Below are 17,469 nucleotides of genomic sequence, written 5' to 3' on the forward strand. Positions count from 1 at the left end.
GAATGTTTGAGGTGGTTTCATTTTATATTTGAGAGATGCTGTTCCCTCACCTCTTGACGAGAAAGTGGAATTTGTGTTGTCACCATGGATAATGGGTACAGGGAGACAGTTTGAGGTACACGGTGATGAAGGTTGAGCACGCATCTCTTTTCAAATTTTTAAAATTAGCTTTAAGTCTGGCTTGAGTGGCAATCTAGTAAATAGGGGAAATTGTGCCTTAGTTTCAGTCACCTCTCAGAGATCATGCTGTTTTAGAAGTGGCACGTTGTTCGTTGTGTATTAATTAATTCCAGCGCAGTTTGATGATAGGCTTTCGCTGCAGGCTTTCTTTGCAGGCAAAGGGAAGCGTTGCTGAGCGGCTTCCCCGGGTGGAAGGAGGCCGGGGCGGTGGCGGGGGGATCTAAGGACATGTTGTCCCGGCTCCCCGTGTACGTTATCGAGCCTGAAAGCCCTTCGCAGCGGTTCGGGAGAGGTGCTGGTTGCGATGGGTGATGGAACACATTTTCCTGCAGAGCTGCTGGGAAAGGGCTGACAAGCGCAGTTTTGGGAAGGGTCTGGAGAAGCTCATTGCGTGTGTCTTTATTGCCACCTTCTGGAAAGGGAGAAGAGTAATTCTTGAGTAGATTTCTACAAGCATCACGGCCTTTTTGTTTTTGACAATCCGAGTGCCAACTTTTTTTTTTTTTTTTTGTACAAGTACTTACCAATATTGGCAATGGAAGACAAAAGTATGTGCAAAGCAAAAATACTATTCTCTTGATGCTCCTGGAGAAATCGCTGTACTTGACTCTCTTTCTTTTATCATTATTTTGCATTTTCTGCAAGTAGCCTGTTTCCACGGGCACTTTCACCTTAGGGGACTTGGGTTTTTAGCTTGTTCTTGTAAGCAATAGGATTGCAGAAAGAAAAATTACTTGGAATAAGCAATTATCAAAGCTGATACTTCTTCAGAGTGCTTTCTAGAACATATGTGCACCTTGAATTTAACAGCATCTTTATTTTAATGAAAGGAAGGTGAAATTCTTCAGAAGCCCTTGTTCCTAACCTGTACTTAGTGATGTCAGTGGAATTTTTTGTTTGGGTTTGGGTTTTGTGAATTTCAGTAAGAATGTTTAAGCCATGACCAAGTATTTGATAGTAATCCCTTTCAGATGTATAACACTAGAACCAGACTAGCTTACTGAAGAATTGCGTACAGGGAAAAGGGAAGAGCACTGCTTAATTCATATATAAGCAATGCATGTTTAATTTATTATAATTTATGGAAATCTTATTAAGGCCTCAAGAAAGTAGACCCTGATGCATTTGAGAGGAATGGCAGAAATGAACCACGAAGTAGATTTTTATCTTTGCACTGGTAATTCTGAGACACAGATATTAACACAGTCAAGCAATATCCAGTATGCAATTTATATACATATGTGTGTTTATATATACTGTGTTGTGTTATATTTTATATATAGTTTATATATTATATAGTGTGTGTAACCTGTATATAAAATATATGCCTATATTTAAATAAATGTATGTTTTAATGTAGAAAAAAACCCCAAGGAAACCAGAACAGGAGCTAGACAGACAAATTATCTCAGATGATATATTAGACCATTTAAGGTAGGAGACTGAAAAGCGGTGACTTGCCTATAGTCACATAGAGGAGTCTGTAGCAGAGACAGAAGCAAATTTAGATTTCTAGAATCATACCCACAGGGCCAGGTGTGTCCCCCCACACCAAGCTAAAGAGCTTTCTTACATCTCTGCTTGAATTTCTTGCAGAGTTCCTGAAAACATTTCTAGTTCCAGGAACAAAATACCATTTTCTTCTTCCCATCTCTTAAATGAAGTCTTCTTTTAGTAGCTGTCATCTCAGTGATGAGACTGCCTTCTGCAGTCTGCAAGTAGATTTCAATCCAAAATTTTAATCCATGCGAAGCAATGACACACCTTGAGCAATTCCTGAGAGCAGTTCTAAAATATGTTAAAATGTGAGAGGTGCAGTGAGATGCTAATGTCACTTTCAATTTTTCCCCATGGTTTGTCATCATAATGAAATCCCACGTGAAGCTAGCAGCATTAGAGCATTGGCTGTTGTGCGGGTAAACAGAGGGGATATTTTAATGAAACTACTGAGGTTCTGTGTCTGCCTATAGATTTTTAGCAGCCTTTACTTTACATGAAGTATCTAATGCCTTGAACCCAGTGTCCCTCTGCAGATGATGTGTATTGATAAAGGCAGCATATTATTGTAAGGTTTCATCACAGACTCTTAATTCCTTTTTGGTAAACTGACACTCTTTTTGGAAAAAAAAAAAAGCAACCAAAACAGTTGGACTGTGCCATAACAAGATGCCTTGTGTTTTTTTTTCCTTCAGGTGAAAAATGTGTTTTGTATGAAGGCAAAGGAAGGCAGAAAAAAATCAATACGTGCTTTAGTGGCTGTCGGAAATGGTAAAGGGGCTTCAGGTATGTGTGTTCACTGTATGTAAGAGATAGCAAATTAATCATTGTTTGTAATAGGACTGCAGGAGGCATGGTGATTTAAGGGGACTTTTTATGCTTAAAAAAAAAGAAATATACTCTTCTTTCCTCTGGGCAATATGGAAATATCTGCAAGAATTTTGAGTTTCATCTATAAAAGTAAGCTTTATAATCAAATTATATATGTACTTATTTGAACACTTTGTTTTGTGTGTAAAAAGAGTTTAGAAAAAGTAGTAATGTGCGATTAGGTTTGGAGCATATATTATCCAGTGGTAATAACATCTTTTATTTAACTCTAGAGTGATAGCACTAACCACTGGTAGTTCCTTCCAGAAGGGATCACCTGTGCTTTCCTGTACACACAGTTTCATTTTATTGTAGATACTGTTTATGTTTTGTAAAAAAATCAAAGCCTGAAAGTATTCAGCCATGCATACTGCATTTGTTTCACCTGGCCTTAATCACCTAGCCGCAGAGTGCAGCTGTTTACTCCCAAGTCAAAGAAAAGAATCAGGCACCTGCAGAAGGTGCTGGAAGGGCACGGGGGCCGGCTACGTGTCCTCTGGCACAGGCGGTGCAAGAAAGCTCGGCTGAGCCGGCTGTTTCACAGGCGCGCCTGCGCTTGGCTGGGATGAATCTGGGCTTCCATGGTTACTAGAGCAGACAGAGTCATAAGGAGGTAGGAGTCAGCAGATATGGGTTTGTCTTTCTCGTTTTGAAAATTGCTTTCATGTTGTTGGGGTTCTTGGGGTTGTATTTTCATTTGCTCTAACAGCAGTGACCACCTTGTGGGAAGGGGCAGCGGGGCTGGTTGTATGTTTTCCTGGGTTATTTTCTAGCTAGTGTTAGCATTTCTAGATTATTAGTATAAATCTGGCTGCTTTTTTTTTTTTTTCTCCTTCACCCTAACTGTCAGGATAGTCCTTTGGAAGTATTACTGCTTTAAGTTAAAAGGGGCTGGTTTACTGGTAGTTTTGCCTAGCATCTTGATTCAGAAATTCTTAATGAATCCGTCTGATCAGAAGATCCTAAATATTAAGCCTCTTTAGGAAGCTTTCTTTTATTAAAATTAATCATAAAGAAAAAAATGCGCTTTGCAGGCTTCCTACAAATACTATATTTATACTTTAGGGAACAATAGAATACTTGGGCCCCTTTGCGTCCAGCGTCATAGTAACCTCGGTGATCTGCAGGCTGACCCATTTGAATTCTTTCTTTTTTATGACTCTTTATAATGGTCTCTTGAGCAAGCAATTTGAAGTCTAACCATAGAAATGCTATGGCATAAATTAAATACAACAAATCAAAAGAAATGTAGGATTTTGAAGGATCTTATACGAGCTGTGAAAAGAAACCTCTTTTCTTTCTGAGCAAAGACTGAGAATACTGGTCAGAGGCGTTCGGTTTAGTTGTGATTTCTTTGTAACAGAACTGAAGCACAGTTATGTGTGGAGGGTGATGATGACCAAGCTGTCTCTTGAAGCAATCAAAGCATCGGAGTGCAGCATCTCCCCTGGATTAACTAGCCCTGGATCCCAGCGTAAAGACACTACGTAGCCACCATGTACAGCAGTGGGTTTCTTCCATGTTTCCAGTTCTGTTATTGAGGAGATAATATTTATCTTTCACTCAGTTTTCAAATACCAGGAGTTAAAGGCTTTTTTTATTGTTGTTGCTGTATGATAAGCTTTATTTAAGCAGCACCCTTGAATGTGCTACGTTTTTCTTCATAAGGAGGTAGTTTCCGTGCATCTTCCTGTGGATACAAATGGATGTACATTAACATTACCATTAGACCTCACATGGACTTAGAGATAAGACAGCGCTGCAGAATTAAAAAAGAATTAGTTAAAACAGTGGAAAATTAATAGCTGGGAAGTACATAATTCAAATAATATAATCCAAATGATAGAGAATTCTTACCTCTGTCAGGAGGCAGGAGTAGGGCATGTATTGTATTTGGGACAGAGTACAGGAAACTGCATTTGTATTGCTAAGTGACTCTAGTAAAGAAAATCCATATGTATTCAGAGCACCCACCTTTAACTGTAGTCTCCTTTTATTCTGAACAGAATAGGTATCGCTGATGTATGGAGAGCTTTAATAAGACAGCTGTATTTCCAGTCAACTACAGTTTTGCAGAACTTCATTTATGTGAAAAATTCAGGTCCAGATGTGTTTCTAAAGCTGTATTTTAATTTAGTTTGGAGGGGAGGAAAATTTATATCTAGAGGAAGGTATGGTTCTCCAGCAAGAAGATAATTACTCTGAAAAAATCCTTCCTACCTCTTCTTTGAAAAGCTTTTTCGTGAAACATGTTATCACTTTAAACCATATGTGCTGAATGATTGAACTGAGGTTCCCAGGTGACCTCATTGTCCTCAATTTCTAATCTGTTGTGTGATTTCACAGCATTAATACGCTGCTGCTGTGCTCTGCGCGTGTGTTTAGAAGAATAGCGCAGTTTCCTTGCGTTTACTTGTGCAGGAGTTGGAAACTGGCAGCGGGCTCTGGGTGCCGGGTGCGTGCGCAGGGAGAGCAGGCGCAGGAGGGAGCTGACAGCGGCAGTGCTCCCGGCTGCTTCTTCCGCAGCAGGCTCCAGGCTTGCAGTCGTAGCCTCTTTGCTTGTAGCACCACAGCAATCAGGATGGTATTTCTTTTCTGGATCTCTCCTAGCTTGTTTCTCCTGTAATGTCTGCATGGAATTAGCGAGTCAGTGTTGGCCACGGGGTCCAGTCCCATTGATTTTGGGATTAGGCATTTGGATACAGGTAATCCACAGCTCCAGCTGATACAACAGAAACATCAAAGGACCAAACAAAATAGATCTGCTGATTTGAGGTTAAATGATTTAAATTCGATCTACCTTGACATTGTTGGACTACAGATTTGTGAAAACAGTTGTCACATCCTCTTATTCATTCCATACGGTCCATTGATGCCCTGTCTGAGCAGACTGCAAATACCCAGAGACCGCTGTGAAATCTTTTGATCGCTACCACAGCTGACCTAATAAATAGGAGTAGGTCTGAGGGTTTGGAGGTAATTAGGTCGCAGTTTGTAAACTGGCACGCTGGTTTTTCTGTTTTACAGGCACGCAATTTTTGCAAATGCACTATTCTCTTAAACCTAATTTTCATGTTCTCTATTTCGCTAACAGAAACCCAGTCTCCTTCGCTGCTTCTAGGGTCTCGGAGCTGCTCTTTGTACAGATGTAGTTGATATAGCTGCATCACTTTCCTTTCTTTTTCTTCATTCTCTTCTTTCTTTTTAAGCAGAAGACTGGACTTTTTTTTGGCTGAAGCAGTCACCATTATTCAGTTGTTTGGAACAAGTTTGGACAAATAAACAGAGTAACTTAAGCCTTATTTGTTTTGCCATTTGTATTGCCAACAAGCAATTGGCATCCAGTTGTCAGGTATACATAACTGTTAGGTATACATAACATAACTTACTTTCTGTGCTTTCTGTGGCTTTCTTTGGACAATTTTCTGAGTATGATCTGTGCGATGGAGTGGAAATAACAAATAATAAATGTACTTGTGAAGTTCTCTTTTTTTTTTCTTTTCTTTTTTTTTTTTTCCTTCCCCTTTTGCTTTCTGAAGGTCCTGCCTCGTTTCTGTCTTGCAGGTTTTGCCCTGGGGAAAGCCGGTGACCGGATGAACGCATTACGGAAAGTATGTTGGTTGAATTATTTGTTGCTTAATCAGTATCTTTTGTAGTCTATGCAGAGGATCCATGTACATGACTTGTCCATCCTGACACAAATAATCATAGAATCGTTTAGATTGGAAAAGACCTTTAAGGTCATAGAGTCCAACCATTAGCCCAGCACTGCCAAGCCCACCACTAACCCATGTCCCTAAGCACCACATCTACACGTCTTTTAAATACCCCTACGGATGGTGACTCAGCCACTTCCCTGGGCAGCCCGTTCCAGTGCTTGACCACCCTTTCAGTGAAGAAATTTTTCTTGATGCCCAACCTAAACCTCCCCTCGTGCAACTTGAGGCTGTTTGCTCTTGTCCCATCACTTGCAACTTGGGAGAAGAGACGGACACCCACCTCGCTACAACCTCCTTTCAGGTAGTTGTAGAGAGCAGTAAGGTGTCCCCTGAGCCTCCTTTTCTCCAGACTAAACAGTTGCAGTTCCTTCAGCTGCTTCTCACAGGACTTGTTCTCTAGACCCTTCACCAGCTTCGTTGATCTTCTTTGGACGTGCATAGTGAGGTTGCCCTGCTATGTGATTCAGCTCATGCACTCTCTGTTTTCTTTCTACTCCCTTTTCTATGGCATATACCTATCCCCCACCCCCTTTGGTCACTTGTTTCCAATATCTATATAGTGTACAATCTGCTTGTAGCTTTAGCATGTAGCAACTTTTCTCTTACCCATGCATAGTGACCTTATTAAGGGTCCTTTAGACTTCAAAACGTTACTCGGCCATCTACATTAATCTCATTTGTGTTATAATGCTCAACTAAGCTATCAAAGTAGCAATGCTAAAATATGCAAAGTTTGATAAAGTTGATACTATATTGAGAAGTCTTTTTAAATATTAAACCTGTTAGGAGAAAGCAGTTCTTTAAAAAGAACATTTTCATTTCCATAAATTAAATGGTTTAGATGTGGCAAACCTGTTTTCCTAAGTTTTCTTGCTTGCCTTTTTCCTGTCTAGTTAACTAGACAATGGTAAATTTCAAATATTTTACAGAAAAAGAAGAAATGTTTTCTGCTTTTATTCCCTAGGCAAAGAATAAAGCAATACGCTGCTTACATTTCATAGACCTCTATCAGAACCACACAAGTAAGTATTACGATTTATTTAGACTTTCTTTAACTTCCAGTAAGTACTGAATATACCAACAATAACTGGTTGCGACTAGTTACAAAGCATAAAAAGATGTTACCTAAAACTTTTCTGATCTGACACATTGTATTATTATTATTATTATTATTCATGCATCGTTTTGCTTCTTCAGCATGCTGTATGAAATCTTAGCCCCAGACTGTTGTAGCTGGACAGTGGTAGCGTTGGAGTACATAGTCTGTCAATCCCTGTGTAAAGTAAATCACCATGATCTGGGACAAGTATGTGATTTACGCTTCACTTTCACTCAGGTTTGTATCAACAGTTGTAGGAAGGTCCATGAAGAAAAGTTAAGAATACATAATACAAAATATTGTTAAAATATTGAGAAATATATCTTCCTTCTGGTCTCCTGCATTTGACATGGGAGATGGGGGCAGACTTTTTAGTAGGGCCTGTTGCAATAGGACAAGAGGTAATGGTTTTAAACTAAAAGATGGTAGGATTAGACTAGATACAAGGCAGAATTTTTTTGTGATGCGGGCAGTGAAACACTGGCAGAGGTTGCCCAGAGAGGCTGGCGATGCCCCATCACTGGAAACGTTCAAGGTCAGATTGGATGGGGCTCTGAGCAACCTGGTCTAGGGGGCTGGAACGAGATACCTTTAAAGGTCCTCTCCAACCCAAACTGTTCTATGATTCTGTGTTTAAAATTTGGACACTTCATGCATAGTATTTCAGGCTCTTTAAAAATGGGGGCAAGGGAAGGGGGTAGTAGCAAGATTAGGTCTCTGCTGACGCAATTTGAATTAAAGAGGTCAGATACTGTCTGGGCACCCCTTCTCTACAGTGAAACCCTGCGTGCTTTCCCCCTTTGTATGTCAGAGGTGGTTCCCTGTTGATGCAGTCGATGTACGCTGACAAAGCCCCGCAGCCAGGCAGAACGTGGGCTGGGGAAGTCAGTCTGATGTTTCATGGTAGTTGTTTTTTAGTTCAGTGTAATGCCATACAAGTCCTCTCTGATGCCAGATGTAGTACCAGTACACCAAATACTCAGTTATCTTTCAGAAAGTTTTGAAAGATAGTACCTTACAGAATATATGAATATTTAACCAAGTCATTGTGTAGATAAATACTCAGTATAATAAAACTTCAGCTTACAAGTACAAAACTGCAGTTATCCTCGTGACTCTATTCCTTAAGAATTGTTATTTCACACTAACAGACTGGGGATTTGATTGAAACCCGGTGGTGTTTCTACCGTGCTTCCCATTCTACTTTATGCATAGAGGTCTTCTCTGAACCATCTTGAGTGCAGTGCTCGAGTCCACTATGCAGAGACTAAGCCGCTGAATCAGATGCGTCTAACAGCCACCACCAGAGGGTGTGAGTTTAGGGTTCCTTTTGAAGCAGAGAGAAGCAGAAATACTGGAATGGTAAATATTCTGATTGGAAAATCCAAGAATGCTGAAGCCTATGGGGAAATCTTAGGTTAAAAGCTAAATTATTAGAAAAGTCTGAGTATGAGGGAGAAGGTTGAATTTTATCCCGTGAGCTCACTTTAAAGCTAAATTGAAGCTCACTGGAGGCATGCGGACACTTGGTATTTTTCAAGTGAAGCTTGGTTTTGTGTACAATAGTAAGGTAGTATTCACAGATGTGTAAACATTCCTAAACCGTTCCAGAAATTTGGGTAGATTAACCCTTCTCTTTAAGAACTCAGAGGAGAGTAAAACCAAGTTCCCATTGTCAGTTCTGAAAAAGAGAGGTACTCCTTAAATGTGCTGAGCTAAAGCTTTTCTAGAAGGAAGAATTTAGCTGTAACACCCTTTTTTTTTTCCTCCCTTCCAGTTTACCACGACATTACAGTGAGATTTAAAAGCACATCCATCCGCATGAAGAAGCAAAACAAAGGTAATTAAAGCTGCTTGGAAATTTTGAAGTTTTATTTATTACTGACTGGTATCTTTTTGATGAAGTTAAATCCATGCAATATCTCTTTACTTCAGAGATGGATCATTTGATGCTAGTCTACCATGTTTTAAAATGTTGAAGATGATCAGTTGTTTTTCATTAGAATACCTAGTGCGAATGACATGGCTTTGTTATTGTAAGTTGGGGGTTGTCCCTCTTACAGTGGTGGGAGCTCTATTTGTGGTTTCCTTTCATGCTTCCTGAGTGTAGTTCCTTCAGCTCTAAGTTACCTAGATGTGGAAAAGTCAAATCATAGATGTTGGAGGCAGAGGCCTTTAGAAGAACCCTGCAGGTTTTTCTTCCAACCATACACCCCCTGCATCTTTGGAGAACTGATAGGCTCATTCTATTATTTTTTAAGTGATTTTTAGTTGATGTTTTCAAGACAAGGTTCAGAGGTAGTTTAGTATGCAGTAGTGGAAGTGCTTCACATGGGAATTGGAGCGCAAGCTGCATCTGTGTGCCTGTCCCCAAGTCCATACTGGGATAGCATGGGGAGATGTCCTCCCTCAACTGCCTCAGACTACCTGTGGTCGTGAGCTGGAGCCAGGATGGCATCTAGCCTACTGCTTCCTCAAGACCATTACTGCTTTGTTTTCCCTAAAATCAAGAGCTCCCAGTGTGCAGACTAGAGGGGTTATCTACCCTGGCTTGTTGTCCTGCACCATACCAGCACAAAGACCAGCTGATTGTTACGCAGTAGCAGTGTTTTCATTTCTCCGTCTCTGCAAGCTGCTCTTCACTTTGATCCCAGGCGAATGCTTCTTTAGACTTCTGGTTAGATGTGAGCAGCAGTGAGTCTGTGCCTGGTAGCTCTTGGCTCACAGGTCTGTTCTTCGATAAGGCTGCTGTTCAGTGATGTTCCATCTACAGCTGCTGCCTCCAGCCGCTTCAGCCCAGGACCCTCCTGCCCAGCCAGGAACCCGGGGCCTCCAGATGTGGCTGTCACGTTCCCTTTCGCAGGTTCAGCCGGTAGCAAAGGTTGCATCCCAGAGGCACACGGACACATGCGGGTGCGCAGGACGCTGGCACGGCTGGCCACAGACAAGGCACTGCCTTCAGCAGCGCCTACGTACAGGACTCAGTTAAACACAGCCAGCCGGCTCCCCTCCTCCCTCCGGCTGGCAGAGGCAGAAGGTTGCTAGTGCAGCACGCACAGCTCTCCCCAGGTTCGCAGGCACACACACCTCTGTGATCCCTCAGGTACCAGCAGAGCCCCGCGGTGTGCCTAGCCCCCTGCCCAGATCCTTGCCCTCTGACCTGCGCGCCAGGTCCCCTGCTCGCCGGCGGGTTCAGCCTGATGCTCGCTGCCCGCCTGGCCTGCACTGACGCTGGTTGCTCACGCGCTCCACATTCATCATCCCACTGGTTGTATGGGCATGGACCCCCTGCCCCTGAGACCCCGGCCCAGACCTACTCACTGGCTAGTCCAGCTTAAAGTTTGCTAGTGAACACCCCTGCACCCCTCACACACCCCAGGCCGGGGGAAGATACGATGCTCGGCCAGCAGGCAGGCCATGCCTGGGGGTCCTGCCTCAGCCCCTGGGGGGTTGTATAGCACTGCTGGTTCTCACAGCCCCCCTGTCCAGCTCTCCCCTGGGTTATAGTCTCAGCTGTTGCAAAGTCCAGGCTGATCTTCCTGGAATTTTGTAGATTAATTTGTGTGTGTGTGTGTGTGTGAGAGAGAGAGAGACTGCATTATGTGCTTGTGGCCTGGAAACAAGTGTAACATTACATGCCTATGCAAAAATGAGGGTTTGGGGAAGGTACAGATAAAGCTGTTGCTCTCTTTTACCTTAGTCCCCGACAAGCTTTTGTGTTGTACTCTAAGGGAAGGACTCGTAGCAGCAGTGAGAGCTGGCTGTCATTTTAGAACAACTAAATGACTTGTGTGTGTACTGCTGGAGTTTTCACATTAGACCACGGCATATGTAGACTGTCTTCACTTAAAGTATGAAAGATTCCTTCTGTTTGCTGCTGGCATTACAGCTGTTATGTATGCCGAAGCCTCTCACTTTGCGTAATTCCAGCTGGCAGTTCATTTTGAGTTCCTGTACATAGGACTGGGGCAGCTATCCCAGCAAATGATCACAACAAAGCCTCGTGTTTCAGTAGGAAAGGTGAAGTCACTGTTACACTTAAATATTCCTTTCTTGAATTTGTTCTTAATCCCTGCAAAGTGGAGAACCCCCCCAGCGTAGTCAGGATGACATATTAGACAAGTGAAAATCCAACTTAAGACAGTAACGTAATGTAAACATGTGAATATAAACTTAAAGTAGTCCCTTAGTTTGGATTTGAAGTGGATGTGCTATTTACAAATTCTTGTTAGTGGCTACCCAGAAAATCTAATGTAGATTGCTCATTACAGGTATAGCTATAGTATGTATAGGAATATAATACTTCAAAATACTTCTCTTGGTTACCTTTGTATCTTTTTCAGTGTGAGAAAATTTGTTACATTTAAATGACCCTGTTTTCTTATATAGGCCTCCCGTAATTAAACTGCAGTAAGGCAGCACGCCTGCCACAGACAAGTTAAAAATGTCTGAGCCCAACTTTTTCACCACAGCTGGAGTTTGCTGTTGGGATCCCTTCCTTTTGTGTTCAGAATAAATTTTATTCCATGACTGATGGACTAGTTTGCTGGCTTCTGACTTTCATGTATTAACAATCTGCAGAAACCTGATTGAGATAAAATGGGAGAAAAGCAACAATAAAAACACCAAAATTTAAATGCTTTAAGTCACTGAAAATTACTTCATGTAATTCACATGTAATTGTGTCTAAAACTTGATTTTGTCTTGTAGCATAGAAAACTGTTTTATCAAATGGCAGAGCAAATGACTGTGGATGATTATAGTTTATTTTCCAATTATAGGTTAAAAGAAAAAGAGACATATTGGCACAATAAAACATGCAGCACTGGAATAGATTTCTGCTCCCCCCTCCCTGGGTCATTTACTCAGCAGCGAGACTGTCCCACGGAGTGAACTAATCAGTAACCCGGCTTTTCAGCTTTTGAGTAAGATACATTAGAACAATAACCAACTTATTTTTAAAGACTAATAGAGCTAGGCCATGTGAAACAGATCTCTCAGGGGAATGAGAAAACAAAATTAGACTCCTTAAAAAATAACTCCTTCATTAAAATCTGGCAAGTCTAAGAAACCACTTGCAATTAATGCTAATATACTACAGTTACACATTGGAGCTACTATAACGCTATGATGGAGATGGATGCAGATGACATGCAAATCTCTATTGTATTTGTGGATTTTGAAATACGTTTTTCGGTCCTCACCACTCACCTACAAATTTCAAGTTGTTAGTCAGAAGCTTTTGTAATTTGGCCTGTGGTTTCCACAGGTGCACACAAGCTTTTTTGATGATCTTATTGCTTTGAACAATAAGTTGAAAGGGAATCAGTGTCGCAACACTCATTTGTTCTTTAACCTTTATGAAATATTTTTTTTCTAGAAATAGAGTATTCAGCTGTCTTTCCAAAGCAGTTTAGCTCCAAGGCGTCTGTTACCTTCTTATTTCCACTCCCCATCTTTCACGTTGTGCTGCTAATGTAATAACAAGGTGTAATTCATGCCAGTTTCTGGCCCAGGAGCAGGGAAGCGCTCTCGCTGAACCATACCTTGGTAACGTGCTGTCTTACTCTCTTGATAGTGCACAGTATTCTGCTAGCTTTTGTAAGCTGAAGGGGTAAAGCATAACTTTTTTGTGGCTGGTGACTGTTAGATTTTGCATAGACTTTGGAACTGGTGAATTGCTATTGCTGCGCCAGGAGGCACGTAGCAGGTTCACATTTTGGAGATCCAGCTGCCAGGTGTGAATTAGGTTGAAGTGGGTGCAATGATACCTTCTTGACTTTGCTGGCAGCTTCAGTCCCGCTTCTGCTGCTCAAAGATTTGCTTACCAAAAGCCAAATAAAATAAAAACGTGGTAGGTTTTATTTGTCTACCCAAAGGCCCGTGAGCAGCAAGAGACACAGTGCCAGTGGGTGCTCACCCGCTTTCCCAGCAGCTCAGTGCACACCAGACTTTTCTGGTGGAGCGTTATTGCCTATGGACTTACTTGGACTTCCCTTTTCCTTCCCTCCCTAATTTCTCTGCCTCTCTGTCTGAGAGAGGTCTTGAGCACAATCTCACGCTTTGGGAAGGTGCTGTAGGTCTCTCATCCAGCAGCAGTCTGCCTGGGAAGGAGAGGCACTCGCATTGCTTCTCCACAGGGTCCTTCTGGAGGGAAGCCCAAAGGACAGCAGTGCTTGAGCAGACCAGTGGTCTTGAGCAGTAACTTCACAACAGGAGGCCAGTTTAAATACCTGACACCAGTATGTGAACCAGGACTTTAAAGTCAGATTTACTGTCATTACGAGTTTCTGAAGCTCTCATTTGGCAGTTGGTCATCTGAAATGGCAAAGGAGGCGGGCTTGAAGCTATGTACGTGTTGCTTTTTAGAAGAGAGAGTCTCAGTTGGGATCCAGTTACATTTAGATCCTCTCCTCTTGCAATGGCTTTTTTTAATACTCTTAGTAGTAGTGGTTTTATATTTGGGAAGTATTAGAGTGTTATTTTTCTGCTGAGTGGAAGAAAGCTACCAAACCCTTTGGTGGGTGTTCCCAGGGTAGTGGGGTATGTTTGTGGAAGGTTCTTCTAAAAGCTGCCAATGGTACTTCTAAGCCAGGGGGCCTCAAACGTTTTAACCAGGGGGGCGGCGCGTGGATGAAGTGGCAGGGACTCATCTGCGGCTGCTTGGTTTCCCCCCCCAACCCCCAGCGGGGGGGGCGGGGGGGCGGGGGGGGGTTTGTAAATACCGGGGGCCGGATTGAGGACCCTGGGGGGCCGTATCTGGCCCACGGGCCGTAGTTTGAGGACCCCTGTTCTAAGGAATACCACCCAAACCTGTGTATTAAACAATTCTTTGGGGTGCATTTTTTATGGTTTTATGTTTGGAGTTTATAGATGGTGACATTTTCATTTGGTTTTGCAATATACTAAGTAAGGTGTATTTAGTTAGGTGCAGTTGGCATGCTGGAGGGAAGGGATGCCGTCCCGAGGGACTGCGACAGGCTTGAGAGGTGGGACCGTGCAAACCTCATCAAGTCCACCAAGGCCAAGTGCCAGGTCCTGCACGTGGGTCGGGGCAATCGCAAGCACAAACACAGGCTGGGCAGAGAACGGATTGGGAGCAGCCCTGAGCAGGAGGAACTTGGGGGTGTCGGTGGACGAGAAGCTCAACAGGACCCAGCAATGTGCACTGGCAGCCCAGAAAGCCAAGCGAGCCCTGGGCTGCATCCCCAGCAGCGTGGCCGGCGGGGCGAGGGAGGGGGCTCTGCCCCTCTGCCCCGCTCTGCTGAGACCCCCTGCAGCGCTGCGTCTGCTCGGGCGGCCCCAGCACGAGAAGGAGCTGGAGCTGTTGGAGCGAGTCCCGAGGAGGCCACGCGGATGATCAGAGGCTGGAGCCCCTCTGCTGTGGGGCCAGGCTGAGAGCTGGGGCTGTTCAGCCCGGAGCAGAGCAGGCTCCGGGGAGACCTCAGAGCAGCTCCCAGCGCCCGCAGGGGCTGACAGAAAGCTGGGGAGGGGCTTTGTGCAAGGGAGGTAGTGACAGGGCAAGGGGTACTGGCGTTAAACTGAAAGGGGGGAGATTCAGGTTAGATATTGGCAAGAAATTCTTCCCCGTGAGGGCGGCGAGGCGCTGGCCCAGGCTGCCCAGGGCAGCTGAGGGTGCCCCATCCCTGGCAGTGGCCAAGGCCAGGCTGGACGGGGCTGGGAGCAGCCTGGGCTGGGGGAGGTGACCCTGCTCGTGGCAGGGGGCTGGAACTGGGGGGTCTTTGGGGTCCCTTCCAACCCAGACATTCTGTGACTGCAAAGACTGTGAAGAATGGTCTTCCCAGAATGGTTTTGCCATTTTTAAGATATAATGTGTTCTAATGTGCTAGGTAACAAAAATAAGAGGTCTTAGTTCTTTATTCTTCCTTAGCTAAATTGTATGCTTACAAATAATCACTTAAGGCTTTTTCCTGCCCCACCCCCAGGTTATGGTCTTCGTTGCCACCGAGCTATCATCACCATCTGCAAACTCATCGGCATTAAAGACATGTATGCCAAGGTTTCTGGATCCAAAAACTTGATTAACGTTGTCAGAGCTCTCTTTAAAGGCTTGACTCAGCAGGTAGGTTTCATTCTCAGTGGTTCTATACGTTAGGTCAGGGGACAGAACAAGACTGATATTTTAATAGTTTGTGGTTAGTTTACATTCCAGGCTTAAAATGAAGTAATTTTCCAAAGAGCAAACAAAATCAGCATGTGGATAATTCCTCAGCAGTTGTATGAGGTTGCCCAGTCAAAACCAGCTGTATGTAACTGCCCGTTCCACAGGCAAGTGCCTCTGGGGGACATCTGAATTTCTGGGCTTTCATTTGTAGTATTTTTGGTGACATTAGAGGATGTTGTGGCCCAGCTCTGGTTGCTGCTGCTTATTTTTCTGCATTCTAAGTTTTCGTTGCCTAAGGACTGAGCATCACAGCTGCTTCTACCACTGGCATAATTAAGATCTCTGAAGTAAGTCCGGGAGGTGGTGTCATTTCCTTTAACTCAAAGTGCTCACAATGGAGAGGTCTCTCTCTGGGCCAGCTGCCTGTAGCTAATGGAAAGATCCAACGTGCAGCGTTTCCTCCGACTTCCTTTGAACACCAGCCTTAGGACGAGTCAGTCCTTTGGAAATTCCTGGTTATCTCATTTGGTCATAGAGTCTTGGTAGCTGCCAGGATTTAGCTGCTTACATTCCCAATATAGCCCTGCAAAGCTATAGTTGTCAATTCTGTCACCCTGTCCTGGCCAGCTTTTTCAGTTAGGCTCAGGAGGGGAGGGTGTTATGATCCTCTTTGCTTATGAGATAGTTCCAGATGCTTACCAGTATGTGAGGTTAATCAGACTTGAGGAAGTCTGGCATTTATTTCCAATGTACTGTCTCTGAGAAGTCTTCCACAAGAACGAACAGAGGAAGGGCCTGCTTTATAGATCGTTGCTTTGAGATGTGCACTTGTTACATCTTCTTGACTGCCCTGAATGGGAAAAAATTCCTGTTCCCATTAACATTAATTCTGTAAAATCTGAATATTAACAAAACAGCTTGTGTGCGAGGAAGAGGTATAGTTGAAAATAAGGTTAAATCCATATCATTATGTTAGCTAATATTACTTGTCAGGGCAGTGATAAGTACTTTAGTCAAAGCAAAGTTTATATCCATATAAAGACATACAAATGTTACTGTACATTACTAACATGCCAGCATGCATCCTTATTAGCAGGATGTGCCTTTTCTGGCCAGATCCTTTCCAGAAGCCAGTTCCTCAGGTGACATTGTAATGCTACTGTGTCTGCAGTCTGGCTGTCTGAATTCCTGCTACTTGTGCAATTAGCGCATTTGAAACCCATGAGGATGAGCCTGACACATCTTTTAATTGACACACTGTTTAAACTACTTACTAGTAAATTGCTTTTTTTTTTTTCCCTACCCCATGTACCATGTAGTTTGACCTGAAGTAAACCAACGTTGTGCATCATTGCTTTGATTGTGTTTTCTCTTTCCTGCTCGCAGGAGACCCACCAACAGTTAGCAAACCAGAAGAGCCTCTGTGTAGTGGAGTTCCGGGAGGAGCAGGGCCCTCTGCCCATCGTCGTGGCACTGCCCGAGGGGACTGTTCGCGAGGATCCCGAGCCTGAAGATGAGGTTCCAGACATAAAGCTGGAATGGAGTGAGGTGAAAGAAGCTCAGGGAATGAAGAAATCTCCCTGGGCAAATGTCAGACGGACCATGTGGTAAAAGCTCCAGTCCCTCTGTCTCTTCTGGTCAGAGATGCACCTGGGAAAGCCCAGCCCAAACAGACAAGTTGTCTAGGCTTACATTGCAGAGGAGGGTGCCAGTAGCGCTGTCATGCCATTTGTGTTGCTGCTCCCACTGCTGCCGTTCAGTAACAGTTTGCTTTCCCACAATTTGTCTGACCGCTGTTGGACTAGGGACGTTCAGGTGGAAACAGCCAGTGAACAGAACTTGGTCTTCACGCATGCATTTACTTGATTCCTGAAGCTGATGTTTAACCAACTAGATCCCCTGTTTCTTTCACAAGCTCTGGGAAACTACCAAAAAGATAAGATTGTGAAAGCAATAAAGGATCCTCAGAATGAGTTCAA

At 43.5% G+C, this 17,469-nt stretch overlaps 1 protein-coding gene across 1 annotated transcript in view; it reads left to right on the plus strand.

Annotated features, from left to right (window-relative positions):
* The window catches only part of MRPS5 (mitochondrial ribosomal protein S5), a 59,585-nt gene extending 42,116 nt beyond the window's left edge, over positions 1-17,469 (plus strand). The window contains exons 6-11 of the mRNA XM_055810647.1: positions 2,373-2,463; positions 6,112-6,158; positions 7,231-7,288; positions 9,143-9,205; positions 15,312-15,448; positions 16,877-17,469. Coding sequence (XP_055666622.1) covers positions 2,373-2,463; positions 6,112-6,158; positions 7,231-7,288; positions 9,143-9,205; positions 15,312-15,448; positions 16,877-17,101 — 621 coding nt within the window. The 3' untranslated portion in view covers positions 17,102-17,469. The remainder of the gene's footprint in view (positions 1-2,372; positions 2,464-6,111; positions 6,159-7,230; positions 7,289-9,142; positions 9,206-15,311; positions 15,449-16,876) is intronic.

Source organism: Falco peregrinus, chromosome 7, assembly GCF_023634155.1.
Source record: "Falco peregrinus isolate bFalPer1 chromosome 7, bFalPer1.pri, whole genome shotgun sequence".
Classification (NCBI taxonomy): Eukaryota; Metazoa; Chordata; class Aves; order Falconiformes; family Falconidae; genus Falco; species Falco peregrinus.